Here is a 16,919-nt window from a genome sequence, read left to right as displayed (position 1 = left end):
AAAAAAGAAAAAAAAAAAAAAAAAAAAAAAAATATATATATATATATATATTTACATATACATATATATAGAGAGAGAGAGAGAGAAATGAGTAGCATACATTAGGCTACTGTTATGGTGTAACATAATTGCCATGGGAGAGATGCAAAATATCTGACAAAATAAAAATCCTTTAAAAACCTAGTAAAAAACGTGCCCAAGTTCTTTATAATGCAATCTTTGTATTTAAGTTGGTTACTAGATAGATAGATAGATAGATAGATAGATAGATATGACCATTTCCATTACTTCAAAAGTTGTCAAATATATTTTTCAAGGTAAATATTAACTATATTAATATTTGTTTTTAAAAATATCATGGATTTTTTTAGTAATACTATCAGTAACACTATCATTGCTATCATTTCATAGCCTTTTGATTAAAAAAAATAAATAAATTAAAAAGTAGCCTATTATTTTCCCCAAATTTTTTTTTTTACATATTTCATATTAGTTTCCTTTCTATTTAGTTATTGACATAGTAAAAAACGTGCCCAAGTTCTTTATAATGCAATCTTTGTATTTAAGTTGGTTACTAGATAGATAGATAGATAGATATGACCATTTCCATTACTTCAAAAGTTGTCAAATATATTTTTCAAGGTAAATATTAACTATATTAATATTTGTTTTTAAAAATATCATGGATTTTTTTAGTAATACTATCAGTAACACTATCATTGCTATCATTTCATAGCCTTTTGATTAAAAAAAATAATAAATTAAAAAGTAGCCTATTATTTTCCACAAAAAAAAAAAATTACATATTTCATATTAGTCTGTTAAAGTTTCCTTTCTATTTAGTTATTGACATTTAAAAGTGCTATTTAAGCCACAACTTTCAAAAACTAGAATTTAATTATTAATTAGAATTTAAAATCTGAATAATCAATTACCGTGGCTTTTTGTTTTTAAGTTATGCTTAAATGTTCTAAAGTTACTGTTTTTATAATTTGGCTTCACATGTATTATATACCTTTATTTCTAAAATTGCCATATTGCTTCACAGTTACGTAATATGTGAGCCTACATAAACCCCTTAATTTTATTTCTGCACTCAAACACTAGGGGGAGCTAAAGATCTTCAAGACGGCAACAAAGAGAGTTTTTTTGAGTGCCAACATTTTAGACGACCTGTGAGCTTGTCTTGTGATTTCAAACATACAATAAGCCCCAGACTCAAAGCATAAAGGATTAAAGTGTCACGCTGGCAGAACAGAGAGTGGTGTACCCTCAAGAAATAACTGAGCCAGTCAGTCAGGATGGAACTATGTCTTTCACAGAAGAAACAGTGTCCATATTAACGTCCAGCTGTATGCTAGCCCGCTCTTTTCTTATCCATCCCAGAGGTCTGAAAGACCAAGAAAGCTCTGAGACTGACAGCCGTATCACTCTACGTGGCAAACGTGAGTGTATCCCTGCCGAGAAAAAAGACCAAGGTTATTGGGACAAGCGCAAAAAGAACAACGAAGCTGCCAGGCGTTCGCGTGAGAAACGCCGCATCAATGACAAGGTGGTAGAAAGCAACGTTCTGGCTCTTCTTGAAGACAACGCCCGTCTGAAAGCTGAGCTACTGGCACTTAAGTTCAAATTCGGTTTGATCAAAGATCCCACAGATTCACCAGCACAGATCTGCTCCTTTGGTCCACATAACCAAACATCTCCAGCAATACCCTACAACTGCCCCAGTACAAACTTACAACCTACTTTTGTTCACGCATTATCAATCCCACAGCATGGTGGTCCAGATGGGGCGCAAAACTTTGGGTTCTTCATGCCTGGAGGGTCAAGCATTGGGAGCCCAGAGCTTTTAGATGATGCTGGAGGTGAACATATCCGTAAATTCCCTGGAGAACAGCCAAGCGGTATTACAGCAGTGGATACAAATTCATTAGGATGGCAAGCGAACAATATGAAAGGTCTTCCTCATAAACTACGTTTCAAGACTCCATGTGGAATTGAAGGTGCTGATGCTGAAGTCCTTCTTCCAGTAGAGAATACGTCACAGTCTCAGTCTACAGAGGCTTTATGGAGGTTACAAACACACACAATGCCATCAGCTTGTTCAACAGCACTTCAGAATAACCCTTCAATTCACAGGCATATAGAAAGTCACAGTGCTATTAGATTCCAGATCAGCGCTTTGACTGAAGAAGTGGCCCAGCTCAAAAAACTGTTGTCTGAACATCAGCTCTCCAAAGTGAACTGAAATCATCCGTCCAACCTGTCTTCTGGCCTATCCAAAGAAAGAGCCCATTTTTCTGATTGTAACAGACAAATAGAAGAAGCCAGCTGGTTGTTCACTGGAACAGCTGGCAATTTAAGTGATTTTTAATTTATGTGAATGTTTCATATGTCTGTTTGCTCCACTAGTAATGTTCACTGCATGCTGGATGAAATGAAAAATGTTCTGCTGTCTTCTGTGTCTACTGTTGTGGCGTATGGTGCTTTGTTGAAGTTAAGCAACACTGAACCTTCCCAAATGACAATTAAATCTAAACCTTTTTTGTGTACTTTTCCTATTCGGTGCCTGTTATTTTTTCATTAAATCTCTGTTTGGGCTTTTGCTTGGGGAGAGAACTCTTGGTTTTGCCAGTTTGTTTAAATGCACTTTGAATTCAAAGTATTTTCCTTTCTTTTTTTTACATTAATTTTACACATCTGATACAAATATGTGCTCTTGTTTTATGAATAAGAGTGGACTTTTTGGTTTTTACCCGGAAAGAAGGGAAGTGAAATGTTACATCTCTGATTTAAGCCACAGGTCTGTTATTAAAAGATGTGAGATTAAAAAAAGCCTCTGGTGAAAGCAAAAGTGCATGCATTTCTTTACAAACCCACATTCTTTAGGTCTATCTGCTTCCATGTTTATAATCTATAAGACTCAACAGAGAATGAATTGTATATTTTAAAGCGCTGCATATTAATTATATCAGAAATGAAATATCCAGAATCTGGTTATTTCAAAATTAAGAAGATAAATCATAACCAATGTGTTTTTATTATTTAGTCAGCCTAAAAAGCTAATTAAAACACATATACATAATACTGTTAGAGTACCATTAAAAATGTGAGGTCTGTAAGATTTTTTTAAGATTCTGTAAGAAATTAATACTTTTATTCAGACACATTAAACTGATCAAACATGACAGTAAAGACATTTATCATGTTACAAACCATTTCTATTTTAAATAAGTTCTGTTCTTTTGAGCTTTTTATTCATCAGAAATTTCCTCAAAAATATTCAGCATCACAACTGTCTCTTGAGCAGCAAATCAGCATATTTGATTTCTGAAAGATCATGTGACACTGAAGACTTGAATCAGTTACATTTTAAAATATATTCAGATAGAAAACAGTTATTTTAAATTCTAATAATGTTTACTGGTTTTATGACGATTTCAGATTACTATTACGTCAGAATATGTTCTCGGGTCTCTGCAAGAACATACTATTTTTATCACCGTTTTTAAATTAGTGATTTTTTTTAAACTAATCATCTTGCAGAATAGAACTGAACATATTCATAGTAAAGTATATCATATTTATTTGTCATTTTAAATATTTAATTCTGGTGAACAAAACACATGACCCGCATATACTCAGCAGTTGACTGATCACAAGCAGCTCTTTGCAGGGCAACAGTATATTTGGCTCCCAGAGTGGCTGATTACAGCAACAACTTCAATGGCAGCATCAGCACCTAAACGGCTATTTAAAGATGTGAGAGTGAACGTCATTGATTCTCTATAGTAAGGAGTGAATTCAACATACAAAGCTAAAAGAAACAAGAATGTGTGAATTTATTTCCTCTAGAGATTCCCACAGTCTCACTGTCTGCGAGACAGTTTATCGCAGCTACATGTTCAATGTCAACATCAGCACTTCTGTTGCTATTTTAAGATGCAGGAGACAAAGTTATTGATTCACGAATGCATTTATGCTGAACGTTAAACATGCAAGCAATGCAAAAAGACACAGGCAAGCAGCAGTGGATCGAAACAAAAGGTTTACAAGCTCAGCAGTGTTCTGTATTTTAAAATACCAATCTATAATCCATAATAATCTCCCTTGTGGATTACTGTGATGTTTTTATCAGCTGTTTGGACTCTCATACAGCAAGTGATGTAATGCTAAATTTCTCCCAATCTGCTCTGATGAAGAAACAAACTCATCTACATCTTGGATCACCTGAGTGCGAGTAAACGTTCTCCATTTTACATTTTTGGGTTAACTATTCCTTTAAAACACTTACCATGTCTCATGTTTGAAATATTACCATGTGGGGGCACTACCATGGTTTGTTTATATATTTATTGGTTGGCTGTTGACTATGCCGTAATAAAATGTGTGTGTTTTTATCCTGTACTTTAACTATACAAACACACCAATAAACAATATGCACTTCTACAATATAAAGCTGGTCTTGATTTGTAAACACTGAGGTGTAATGTTTATTAGGCATTCTGCTTTTATGAATGAAGACGTGGCAGGATTTCAAAATATTGCCCCCATTCATAACTATTAACATCTGCTGCCCTTGGATCTCAGATCTACTAGTGGACCGGCGAGTGTGGTTGCTCAGACAATACAGCCCCACAGAGGATGCCTACGCTGCTTCCTGTTCCATGATCCACATTGGATAAACACACATTGGGTTCTTTGTCTCTCCCAGCACCCCTCATCAACCCCTCTCTATCTGCAAGGAGGGAGGGGGGAGGAAAACCAGTTGCTAGGCAGGCAGCATAACGGTTGCCTAGGGAACTGTAGCAGACGCAGCTGTGAGTGAATGGGGGAGAATGCGGAGGGAAAGGCAAGTTCAAGGCCAACACCCCCAGTCTGCGTAGTGTCCGTCAGCACCACGACAGATGAAGGGGGAGCGCGTGGGCTGCCGGCGGAGGCCTAAAACTGACATGTCTCTAACCGTGACCCTCTTGATCCTAGCACTTCACTAGGATTCCATATTCTAGCATGGTTTAAGTGGGCACATGTTATAAAGATTGTTGCAGCTGGCTTGAGATTATTTTTGCCACTGGTAAAAATACACGTACTGTGTCAAAAGGTTCTTAAAGGTAAAGTTCACCAAAAATGGAAAATTTCACCCTCGGGCCATACAAAATTTAGAATACTTTCTTTATTCAATCTTCAATGTTTTTTCATGAGTTTGTTTCATCTTTCAAGACATTTTGTAACCTTAAAGCTTGAAAAAGTCCATTCTCTTATGTCCTCTCGCATCAAAACCTACCGATATACTTGAACGGTTTTGGACTGTTTTTGCATGTAAACACTAAACAGTGCTTGATCTGTGCATATTTCTCGCCTGATTCAGACGAGATGACTGGAGAAAGCAATATTATGGATAAATTACTCATATTTTATCCAGGAACAATGGTTTAAAGTAAAAAAAAAAAAAGGCTTAATGATGGATTTTTTTCTCAAAAACACGCTGCTTTTTCTTTTTTACAAGATGTTTATTGATGGACTGGAGTGGTGTGGATTACTTGTGGAGTTTTTATCTGCTGTTTGGACTCTCATTCTGACGGCACCCATTCACTGCAGAGGATCCATTGATGAGCAAGTGATATGCTGCTAAATTTCGCTGTTCTCATGAAGAAACAAACTCATCTACATCTTGGACGGCCTGAGGGGGATTACATTTTAAGCAAATTTTCATTTTTGGGTGAAACATTCCTTTAAAGTTCACTGAGGTTCACATGCAAATTTGTGAGAAAAAAATAGTATGACCTACTTCCATTTAAATGTAAATTTATTTTCTTTGAACAAACATTCCCACAAAAGGACCTGAGTCAAGTGCATTTACAAAGATGCGTTTAAAGTGATTTCTGAATCAGGTTTGCAAGGATTCAAACTGAGCAACCGGTTGGAAAACCCTATAGTTGTTCTTGGAGAGATGACGTTACATGTTTGTTTATGTATAATTAGCACTTTCTGGGAACTGTACTGTCACCTGTAACATTATTCAGGTCAAGGAACTTATAAGAACCTACCGATTTATAATGACATACACAGACACGTACACATAACCTAAATATGAGTAAACGCTGCAATGCATACAAGAACCCAAAACCTGTAAAAACTGTAACCTTGGCCTGTATCATGTTTTGAAAGAGACTGGGTATGTACAAGTCATACATTCTTCTTGAACAAGCTTTTGTTGGGCAACTGAAAATCACTATGCGAAACTATATAAACTAAATAATAGGCAGCTGAATTATATTAGTGTTTATTTTAGACTCATCACTAATATTTCAGTATATAATTCAATGTTATGCTATATTAAATGTCTTTACTATGTACTTAAAATGTGCATATTGTTACATTGTACTTACAGTAAAGTAACTGCTAATTTGTACCCCAGTGTAAATAATAACAGTGCTATAATATTCTTATTACACTAATAATATAAAATACTAATTGCGCTACTATAATACTTATCCTCAAGATCAGAATTTTACTTTGCTAATAATTTATTATTATTATTATTATTATTATCATTAATAAAACCATCAACCCTGTAACTTCTTTAAAAAAAAAGCACAATATTACGTTTGAGATGGAACAATAGCACTTAAATACATTATTTTACTGATATAATATTTAAAAGAAAGAACAAAAATATTTAAAGAAATGTAGCTTACTTAAACTTTTCAAAATAGACGGTGAGATAGATTGTAATCAACGGAGACTTTTCTTTGAGCCAAAGTATCTTTTATGTAATTGTGAATATTTACGCAACAGTTTAGCAGTCTCGTAACCTCCTTCTTCCAGAGAAGCCGAGTATACAGAGGCGTGTTGAAGCCGCCGCACACCGCTGTTGCCGTGTATGTGGTCGGTGTATAGGGTGAGTGTCTTTACGGTGAACGGGAGAAGAGCTTTTTTTGACCACCTTCGTTCCCTCTTCGGTCATTTGGGCAGGAGTGGAGGCTTGTGTATCGTCATGATGAACAAAACTGTGACTAGGCATCCAAAGCTCCGTGTTATGCAACCGCTGACCTACTAACACACATTCGAGGACGACGAGAGGAGCAAGTGTGTGTGTACGTGTGTGTAAGAGAGGAAAACTGGAGCAAAGCCTCCGACATAACACAAGGACGAAGAGGGAGGGAGAGATAGACGGCGAATAGCAGCACATTCAGGGAGTCACATTAATCGACACAAAGCCGGTGAGTGGATCACGTCCCACGCGAGACATTTTCAGCCCAGACTGAAGTTATAAAAGGAAGAACGAGCAGAATCGGGACGAGAGACCGCATATAGAGACGCAGAGGAGCGATTTATTGAAGAATAAAAGAGGATTCTTCCGTTTAACGAAAGGAATGTGCTATTTCACTTAGGTGAGTTCAACTGCAGTCGGTTTATCATAAAATATTTCATAGTACGTGCTGTATGTATTGTGTTTTACAGAGCTTGTAGCAGGCTAAGCAGTAGTAGGCTAGGCTCGTACCTTGCAACGTGGTCAGGGCATGTCATTGTTCACATGGAAACGGACTCAGGGTCGGCATGCCTCTCAAATGCTTCGCTGACTGACAAATTCTTTGGTTTTCAATGATTTTCTTTTCTTTATTGTTTATTTTGGCATATCGGGAAGTGTAAGGTAGCAACAGATTATCTCGCATTGTGCATTGCATACAGATTAACATTCAATGTCAAGGCGAGACGGTCGTGGCGTGGGGGAGGTGGTGATCATTACGAAATCCAATCGCAAGAGTGGCTGTTGGGTCAGTTAATGTCTGTGCATTGCGGTGGCACCATTCCCTTGCATTTCAATAAGTTAGTTGCAAGTCCGCGTTTCTTACAACGCGTTTGGTTGTAAAATAGGATATCCCGATAGGATAATGCGTTCGGATGCCACGCGAGGGGTTGTTTGGTTGCACGATGTTCAGTGGCGAACAGAGACAGACCTTCCTCAGATGCGCGAATGTTCAGTAATCACGTCACAGTAACCTAATAATGACAGTAAATTAATTCAATTCTTGTAATGCCAGTGCGTGTATCGTAGATTATTGTGCAATGTGAAGCGACGTAAAACTTTTGGTTGGGAAAGAGAGAGGCAGGTTTAGTCACAAGCAAGACTAGCAGACTAATGTGCAAATGTTTAATAATTTATCATAACTAATTGTGATGCAATACCCATTGCATGCTCGGCTCATAAAAAGCCGACCTACTCCCAAACCAAGTACACTTTGCCCCTTAACAATTCCACCACTCCCCGTTCAGCAATGCCAGGAATCTGAAACTGCCTCACATTGCTCCCAAACTTCTCGCAATACTAAGCATCAGTTTGAAAACCAAATAATAACGTTTTTGTTTCAGAAAAAAAACCCAAATGACATGCACACAAGTGGTCATATAATCTGAAGAGCATCCTAGTCTCTGACAAGTTGGTGTGAACTCAATTTTCATGGACAGCTATTGTGATTTCAGCATTAACCCCTGTAATTAAGAGTCTAGCCAACATACTATCTCACAGTCTTACTGGCCTACTTGGCCTAAGGAGGACTGGAGGCGTAACAGTTTTGCCTACATGTGACTGGGAGAACACATGCAGGGAGTCTTCCAGTTGTAAACACTATCCATGTGGAACGGTGCATAACTGTGTGTTTGACTGGACCTCAAGCTATTTTTTCTGAATTGTGGACACTTATTCTTGGAAGAGGAAAAGTAAACAAGCTGGGGGAACCAATAACACAAATGTGCATGTGGACGGTTATGTCTTCCTCCTTATTTTTTGAAAATAATTCTTATCCTAAGTCACTAATCTACCATTAAATAAAGGTTTACAGGCACTATATTTATAGTAACTTAGGTGTCTGAATTTAGCTCAGCATGTCCTAAAATGATCCTGGACTGCTATGACAATCTGGCATCGAGCCACAACCTGCAGTCTGAATTGCGCAGTACCTCATTCTCTGTTTTATAGCTGATGATGAGTGATATTACAAAAGCTGGACCACATCGGACAATCCTTGTGGTGTAAGAGCAGAATCCTTAATTTTGAAATCTTCCTCCCTTTCTCATTGCGTTTCAGGAAAATGCTAGTGCATTTGATGCGTATCAGTGCATCACTGGAGTGATTCATAGCCCAGTTTAATCTAATATTCTGATGCAGACGTATTCGCTCTTTTTTTGTACCTCTGCAGTGCTGGTAAATTCCTGTCTCGTCCCCCAATTGGAATCCTTAACTCCTCCCTCACCCAAGCACACTATTTTTGGTAGGCACTATAATTCCTCCCCACTTGCTCAGACGCATTCTATCACAGACACACACCCGCGCACGCACACACCGTTGCCGCCCCACTGACCTATTTTACAGCACAGCGTTGGACCCAGTGCACGCACGCACCGTGTTTACGGAGCAGCCAGTTTCTAGGTCAGTGGGATACACGCGCAACGTCCTCCGCCCTCCCCCTTGCTCTCGTTTGCGTTCCTACGGAAAAATGGTCATGCATGGACCAAATACTTTGTGCTTCCATGTTTTCAGGATGCTCTGTCCCCACAGTGTGTTAAGCCTAACCACAATGGACAAAGTTACGTACAAATGTAGAAATACAAAGTAATACTCACTTGTGTGGTTGAAGATAAGGGAAAATTAAATCGGGCTTAAACAAAACAGGCGTCTGCAAAGTTCTATGTTTGCTTTTGAGAACAATGGGCTGTTTGTGCTGCACATTTTTGTTCCTCTTCCTCTTTTTTAGTGTTGAACAATGAGAATGCCTGGTGTTGAGGTTGTGTTTTAGCGATGGTGCAATAGCTGTGTGTGGTTATGTAACATGAATTCAGATTCTCACGATAAGCTGCAAAAATCGGATGAGCTAACAAATCAAGGACAAAGTCCTAATAATAAAAAAGCACAATAAGAAGTCAGTTAAAAAGTTAGTTGTGTACATTACGTACTCCTTATTTTTAGTAAACCAAATGTTCTTAGTTACATTGTCAATAAATGATGTTTGGATCACAAATAAATGATAAAAAGAGAATGAGGGTTATTCCGGATATTCCACACCCTTAGTTATCTTCTGTGGTGCTTCCTTTGCCTGCAGTCCTGGCAGTCAGTCAGGTGTCTCTGATTATGTGACAGTGGAGTATCTTACACAATAAGTGTCCTACTGTAGCACGGCATGATCTCCTACTCGCTGTGCTACGCTACTCTACTGACCTACATTTTATTCATTCTTGTAGGCACATTTTAAGTAAACACATCCTGTTTCATTGTCTTTACAGATCTGTTCATCAAAGACTGGGATAAAACATTGAGCTGTGACGGATCTGATGAATGATCAACATCTTTCGGGGTGCTTGGAAAAAGAAAGTTTATTCTTCAACAGCAATCCCAGCCTACACTGCCACCTCACCCATCAAGAACAAGGACAAATTAAACTGTCTAAATTAAGAAAGAACTAAAAGCAAGCTAAACAAAAAAGAAGACTATCCTTACTAAACTAAACTTGTAACACACCTATCCAATGACGGTTGTTTTTGTTGCCTTTCATCTTTTTCTTATCTTTTTGACCAGTCTGGACACTTGAAAGGTTTGAAAGACTGGTTAGAGTAGGAGGAAAAAGGCATCAATCAGAAATACGTACGGTTCCTCTTTGGAGGAAAAACAGAACCTCGTACATCATTGTGCATACTGACAATTAAGTGTGTTTTTGAAGTGTGAATCAGAAACAAACACTCTTCAGTATTACAACATTAATTTTCAATGTCCACTGAGTGCCAGTTATACAAACTGGCCTTAATAGGATCACAATGGAAAGCCTAAATCTTCCTACCCAAAACAACGATTCCAGTTTGGAAACGTTAGAAACCTTCTCAAACTACAGTGAGAGTTTACCATCACCTCAAATCACCAGCCCTCCTCGTCAAGGCCGACTAATAAAACCAAAACCCAACACGACCTGTCGGCGAAAGCGGGAGTTCATCTCAGATGAAAAGAAAGATGCATCCTACTGGGAAAAGCGTCGCAAGAATAACGAGGCTGCCAAAAGGTCAAGGGAGAAGCGCCGGCTCAATGATATGGTGTTGGAGAACAGGGTAATGGCACTGAATGAGGAGAATGTGCGGCTGAAGACAGAACTCTTGCAATTGAAACTAAGATTTGGACTCATAAGCTCTGCCTCTTACATGGAGAAGACACAGCAGATCAGCAATGCTATTGAGGCAGCGACTAATGAAGCTAATGGTACCGGAGCAACTTCCGGAAATCCATATTACTCAAGCAGTGGATACTCCAGTGCTTCTCAGGTCATGATGAACTCTGATTCCTCAGAGGCTGAGCAGCCGACCAGGAGTGAACGCCACACAACGTTACTCAAGTACTCCCCCCATGGATCACTGTCTGACATGTCTGATGGATCTTCACGGGACAGTCCTGAACCTATAAACTTTGACATCAAACACGAGAGCTCTGGAATGGACATTAACAGGCTTGAGGCAAGTGTTCTTAATGGCATGTTCAATGGCCATCAAAGTCTTGGACGACTGGAGAATCACCAAGCGCAAGAAATGGAACACCAAGAAGGTGTCAACAACCCAGCCCCTCCTTCCGCCACACCCCAAAGAAGCGTCATTCTCTTTCGTTCCAGAAGCAGCTCCTACCCTGTTGAGAGCCAAAGGGTTGAGGACATGGATCAGCAGGTGGCTTCCCAAACACAACAGAATGGGCAAATCACTCATTTTACTCAAACAGGGTGCAATCTACCAATAAGACCTGATGGTTTAGAGACTCTTTCAGAGGTGGCACAGCAGCTGGCCAGGAGGTCTTTGGATTCACCAAGCTATGAATTCAAGGCAGATGCCAGGGAGAGCAGGCGGTTTGTCATACAGCAGCAAGACCTGAGCATTCAAGGACAATGCAGAAGTCAGGTTCAAGAGGGCACTCGAAATTCTTTTGCCCCAGATTTGCTCAACGAGGCTGGAAAAGCCCACATATACCAGCGGTCCAGTCACTACCTCGGCATTCTGAACGAGGAGCCACCAGTGCTAACGTATGAAGGTTGTCCAAAAGCAGATGGCTTCTACCAAGAGCACTCCTCCTCAGGCAAGGACACCTCCTCTAGCGACGGAGACCCACGCAGCTCAGATAAGGAAGCCTCCACTGACGATGAATCTCCCTCATCCTCTTCCTCTGATACTGGTGGATATCATGCCATCCACCAGTCAGCATCCTCACCCACCATGGTCGCCAGTGATGCTTACCAGTACGGAGACAACCAAGGTGAAATGAAAGGCACTGCTCTGCCACACAAGCTAAGGCTCAAGTATAGAGCACTATCTAACGGTGGCTCCCAAGACGTCCTGGCTACAACAGTTGCTACGTCACCCGATTCCGCTCTGCCTCAGCACCCGTACCTGGCGCTAGCGCAGGTTAACCAGCAGCAAGGCAGCAGCTCTGGAAGCAAGGAAGGGGAGAGTGAGACAGCAGATGAACTTTGCACACAACAGTTTCCTTCCAGAGAGAAGGAAGAGGAATGGAAGGAAAGCGGGAAGAGGAGCTCAGGAGGAAGAGGTAGCAGAAACAAGAAATGTGACTGAAACTGGCACATCGCATCCTTTAATAGAGTTAAGACAGGACTTGATAAATGTCACCTTTACCATCCATAGAAAGAAAAATGAAAATGGTACCAATTAATTGCATGAAAGTCTATTGCTTATACGTAACAACAACAACAAGAAAGTAACTCGTGTTCTTGGTCTGTTTTCTTATCAAGAGCGATTCTGTGACATTTTAATGCAGCTCTGTTCTATCACTCTCTTTCATAAGCACTTAACTGTAACTCAAAGAAGTTACGAAGAGGAAATCAAGCTTGGTATTTATGAAGTTTTAAGAAAAAAAAAAAAAAAAAAAGATGTTTGTTAAAAGAGGTGGACGTACCTGTCGAGGTGCTCAGAATGACACTAAATGAGTGGAAAGAATAATAAAACATGTTGTATGTTGAATTTAAGTTGCCTAATGTTGTTTATACCTCTCAGCTATGCCCACACAAGCCTTAATGCCCCATAAGAAAGTGTTACCATAAACAATACCAGCCTGCACTTGCACAAGATTTAAAACCAGACCAATGGAAAAGCAAACAAACTTTATGGTTCCAGCTTCTGACTTTTCCTCTCCCGTCCTAGCACCATAAACTAATTGAAATGAGAGCTCTGTAAATGCATAGGGACACTTTGTAATAATCATCCAATATGATCTAACACTGGCCAAGTCAGAGCACTTGTGTCACATCCCAAAGACACACACACACACACACACCCGGCAGGCTGTGAACGAATAGAAGTACACATAAAAATGCTTTCATTTTCTCTCCTCCAAATATGCATTGATGGATTAAATTACCAACGTCATAAAAAAGTCAGCTGCAAATTATACCAAATTTAAAGGAACGTGAGATAATTGGAAAGGAACATGATGTAGCCGGTCACTCTGTTCACTGGTCGTGAAAATACTGTACTGAAAGTACAGGCACTAATTCAAAGAAGAAGAAAAAAGACCAGAGCAGAAAACAAGTTATGTAACTGTTCTGATATCAACTGACATTATAAAAAGAATCGCTTGAAGTGCAGGTCATAATCCAATCTTTTCAAAACCCTGGTCCCAAGAAATTACATCTTGACTTTCTCGCTAATTCTCCACTAGATTTTTTCTGACACACTCATTTTCAAGTGTTAATGATTACCTGTCATTTATTTATGAATTTATTGCTCCTGGTAGACTGCCAGTTTGTTATATCACTTGCCCTGTCCGACATTAGGTAATATGCATGGCACTTACACAACCTGCTGTACAACCTTCATCTAAAAGTACTACCTGTTCTACAATAATTCAACTACAAACAAACAGCCGAATCATCTGTTATGAGTACATTCATTAAAAGGTGTCTAATATTTTTGTGTGCTTGTTGTTGATGACATCACATGAAAACAAGCACAGAACTGTGCCGCACTACCGGTTGCTACGGTAGCAAGAACAAAAGCAAGGTGACTTTTAGCAAGAGCTGCAGTGCTTTGTTCTCTTCGCTGGTCTTTTTTCACTCTTTTTTCCCCTATTTCCCTCGTTTTTTTTTATTTGTTCGGAGTATGCGGAACCTTACGAAAGCAGGTCAGTGGAAAAGTAGGTCAGTGTGAAGGGGAGGAGAGGGATGAGAAAAGGGGAATTCAGAGAGTGAGGGTTGGGGAGGAGAGAGGGTGGAGGTGCAGATACGTCATCCAGCCTGCAGAGAGCTTAAAGAGGAGTAAGCAGAACGCTGCATTGTGATCTCATTAATAACTGAACACTACATACATCTGAGAGCCTGAACACCATTCAATTCAAAACTGAACAGCAAAAACACATTTAAGTGCTGCAGTGTAGCTGAGAAACGTCAGAGAATTCTTAACGATTTGCAGCAGTGCTTGACTTCTAGTCCTTTAATGATTCATAAACCTTATCTATAGGAAACAGAGACTATTTGCATATACGATAATACGTCATGCAAATAATATAGAAAGAAAACAAGAATTTATCATTAATGTTAAATTGCCAAATTAATGTTAATTTAAAGGCCACATTTATTTATACAGCACATTTCTTACGCAAGTGCACAAATTATTATTTTTTTTATTTTATCTCAAATCACATTATAATGCAATTTGAATGGCATGATTCATCAGACTGGCTCAGTATTTGTGCAAAACCTGATGATCCATGTTATCTGAACAAGAAAATCTGTCCTTTTGTACAAAGGTTCACACAGTCACTTATTTGATTGGTTACCTAGAATGCAGATTATATTTCTTATTCATTTTATGGGTTTAACTCTTCTGTTTACTAAAACATTCAAATTAGATTTTGAATCCCAGATTGTCAGGACAAGTAGGAAAACTAGAACAGAAAATGCGAGCAAAGGAGGAGGAAAAGTTAAATGAGGAGAGGGAGAACAAGGAGGAAAAGAGGCCAGAGAGAGGAATGGCGTGGGAAGAGAAGATGTTTTGTCTCTGAACATCTGCAGGAGCGCTGGGATTCCAGAGCACAACATAACTCTGGTTACGTAACTGAGCTGCCTAAGATGTAGGTCAAAAAATAGAGAGCGCAAACAAGGGAAGAAGTGTCTGAGCGTGTATGTGTGTCATGTGGAACAGTAATCATTATAACGCAATGATGTGCGTGCGTACGAGCAGGTGTATATCATATAACAGCACCACAGGATGTGTACTGAGGGTATGTGTGCGTGTCTAATAAGTGTTGCTAAGAGTTTAAAAGAGGCAGTGTGATTCACACAGGCAGATCAGTGAAAGGGCAGCAGAATGTAGGTCAGCCAGCCCTGCCCACACCCCATTCCCTCAATCCTAAAGCGTATGACCCTCTCAATTTTGTTCTCTTATTCGCCCTTAGGTCATTCAACATTCACTCACTGCCTTTATGTTCTCTCCTTTCTCTTTTTTAGTAGTGCTTACTGGGACAATTTAACAAGTATTTAATAAATACTTTTTTTACATACACTGTATACTCTTTACACTATTTTAATTATTCTGTCAGTTTTTCTAAAATAAAACCAAACTAAAATTAATTGTTTTAGATCACCACAATATTCACAAAAAAGGGAGAAAAAAGAGAAAAATATTCACTTTGAGATATCCGAATGAAAGGGTACTGTTCAAAAGTTCAGGGTCGGATTATTATTATTTTTTTTTTTTAAAGAAATTTTATTCATTTTACTTTTATTCAGCAAAAACATAAATTTGATCAAAAGTGACAGTAAAGAAATTGTAATGTTGCAAAAAGATTTTAATTTCAAATGGATGCTGTTCTTTTAAACTTTCCACTTGTCAAAAAATCCTGAAATAAGTATCACTTTGCAGATTATATTTCTTATTCATTTTATGGGTTTAACTCTTCTGTTTACTAAAACATTCAAATTAGATTTTGAATCCCAGATTGTCAGGACAAGTAGGAAAACTAGAACAGAAAATGCGAGCAAAGGAGGAGGAAAAGTTAAATGAGGAGAGGGAGAACAAGGAGGAAAAGAGGCCAGAGAGAGGAATGGCGTGGGAAGAGAAGATGTTTTGTCTCTGAACATCTGCAGGAGCGCTGGGATTCCAGAGCACAACATAACTCTGGTTACGTAACTGAGCTGCCTAAGATGTAGGTCAAAAAATAGAGAGCGCAAACAAGGGAAGAAGTGTCTGAGCGTGTATGTGTGTCATGTGGAACAGTAATCATTATAACGCAATGATGTGCGTGCGTACGAGCAGGTGTATATCATATAACAGCACCACAGGATGTGTACTGAGGGTATGTGTGCGTGTCTAATAAGTGTTGCTAAGAGTTTAAAAGAGGCAGTGTGATTCACACAGGCAGATCAGTGAAAGGGCAGCAGAATGTAGGTCAGCCAGCCCTGCCCACACCCCATTCCCTCAATCCTAAAGCGTATGACCCTCTCAATTTTGTTCTCTTATTCGCCCTTAGGTCATTCAACATTCACTCACTGCCTTTATGTTCTCTCCTTTCTCTTTTTTAGTAGTGCTTACTGGGACAATTTAACAAGTATTTAATAAATACTTTTTTTACATACACTGTATACTCTTTACACTATTTTAATTATTCTGTCAGTTTTTCTAAAATAAAACCAAACTAAAATTAATTGTTTTAGATCACCACAATATTCACAAAAAAAGATTTTCTTTATCAATTAACCTCTATTAACTAAATTAAATCAACATTTGGTGTGACCATCCCTTGCGTTTAAAGCTTTTGCCCTCGGTGCACTTGCGCATAGTTTTTCAGGTAGCTTTGCAGATAGGTCTCTTGAAGAATCTTGGAGACGTTGCCACAGTTCTTCTGGATTTAGTCTGTCTCAGTTTGTTCTGTTTCATCATGTCAT

At 38.8% G+C, this 16,919-nt stretch overlaps 2 protein-coding genes across 3 annotated transcripts in view; both read left to right on the top strand.

The window, feature by feature from the left end:
- The window catches only part of LOC107706633 (uncharacterized), a 3,419-nt gene extending 618 nt beyond the window's left edge, over positions 1 to 2,801 (top strand). The window contains exon 2 of the mRNA XM_016510395.1: positions 1,108 to 2,801. Within this exon, the coding sequence (XP_016365881.1) occupies positions 1,310 to 2,248 (939 nt within the window). The 5' untranslated portion in view covers positions 1,108 to 1,309 and the 3' untranslated portion in view covers positions 2,249 to 2,801. The remainder of the gene's footprint in view (positions 1 to 1,107) is intronic.
- Positions 2,802 to 6,860: 4,059 nt separating this feature from the next.
- nfil3-5 (nuclear factor, interleukin 3 regulated, member 5) lies at positions 6,861 to 12,864 on the top strand. 2 transcript variants are annotated; one of them, XM_016510497.1, is made up of 2 exons: positions 6,861 to 7,223; positions 10,282 to 12,864. In XM_016510497.1, the coding sequence occupies exon 2, from the start codon at positions 10,810 to 10,812 to the stop codon at positions 12,592 to 12,594; it is 1,785 nt and encodes a 594-aa protein (XP_016365983.1). In that variant the 5' UTR covers positions 6,861 to 7,223; positions 10,282 to 10,809; the 3' UTR covers positions 12,595 to 12,864. The 2 variants fall into 2 exon arrangements, with proteins under 2 accessions (XP_016365983.1, XP_016365982.1); XM_016510496.1 differs by having other exon boundaries at positions 6,861 to 7,394.
- Positions 12,865 to 16,919: the final 4,055 nt, after the last annotated feature.

Source organism: Sinocyclocheilus rhinocerous, unplaced genomic scaffold (genome assembly GCF_001515625.1).
Source record: "Sinocyclocheilus rhinocerous isolate Xijiao unplaced genomic scaffold, SAMN03320098_v1.1 scaffold1285, whole genome shotgun sequence".
NCBI lineage: Eukaryota > Metazoa > Chordata > Actinopteri > Cypriniformes > Cyprinidae > Sinocyclocheilus > Sinocyclocheilus rhinocerous.
Note: the sequence above shows the minus strand (reverse complement) of the source record. Positions and strands in the feature narration are given on the sequence as shown.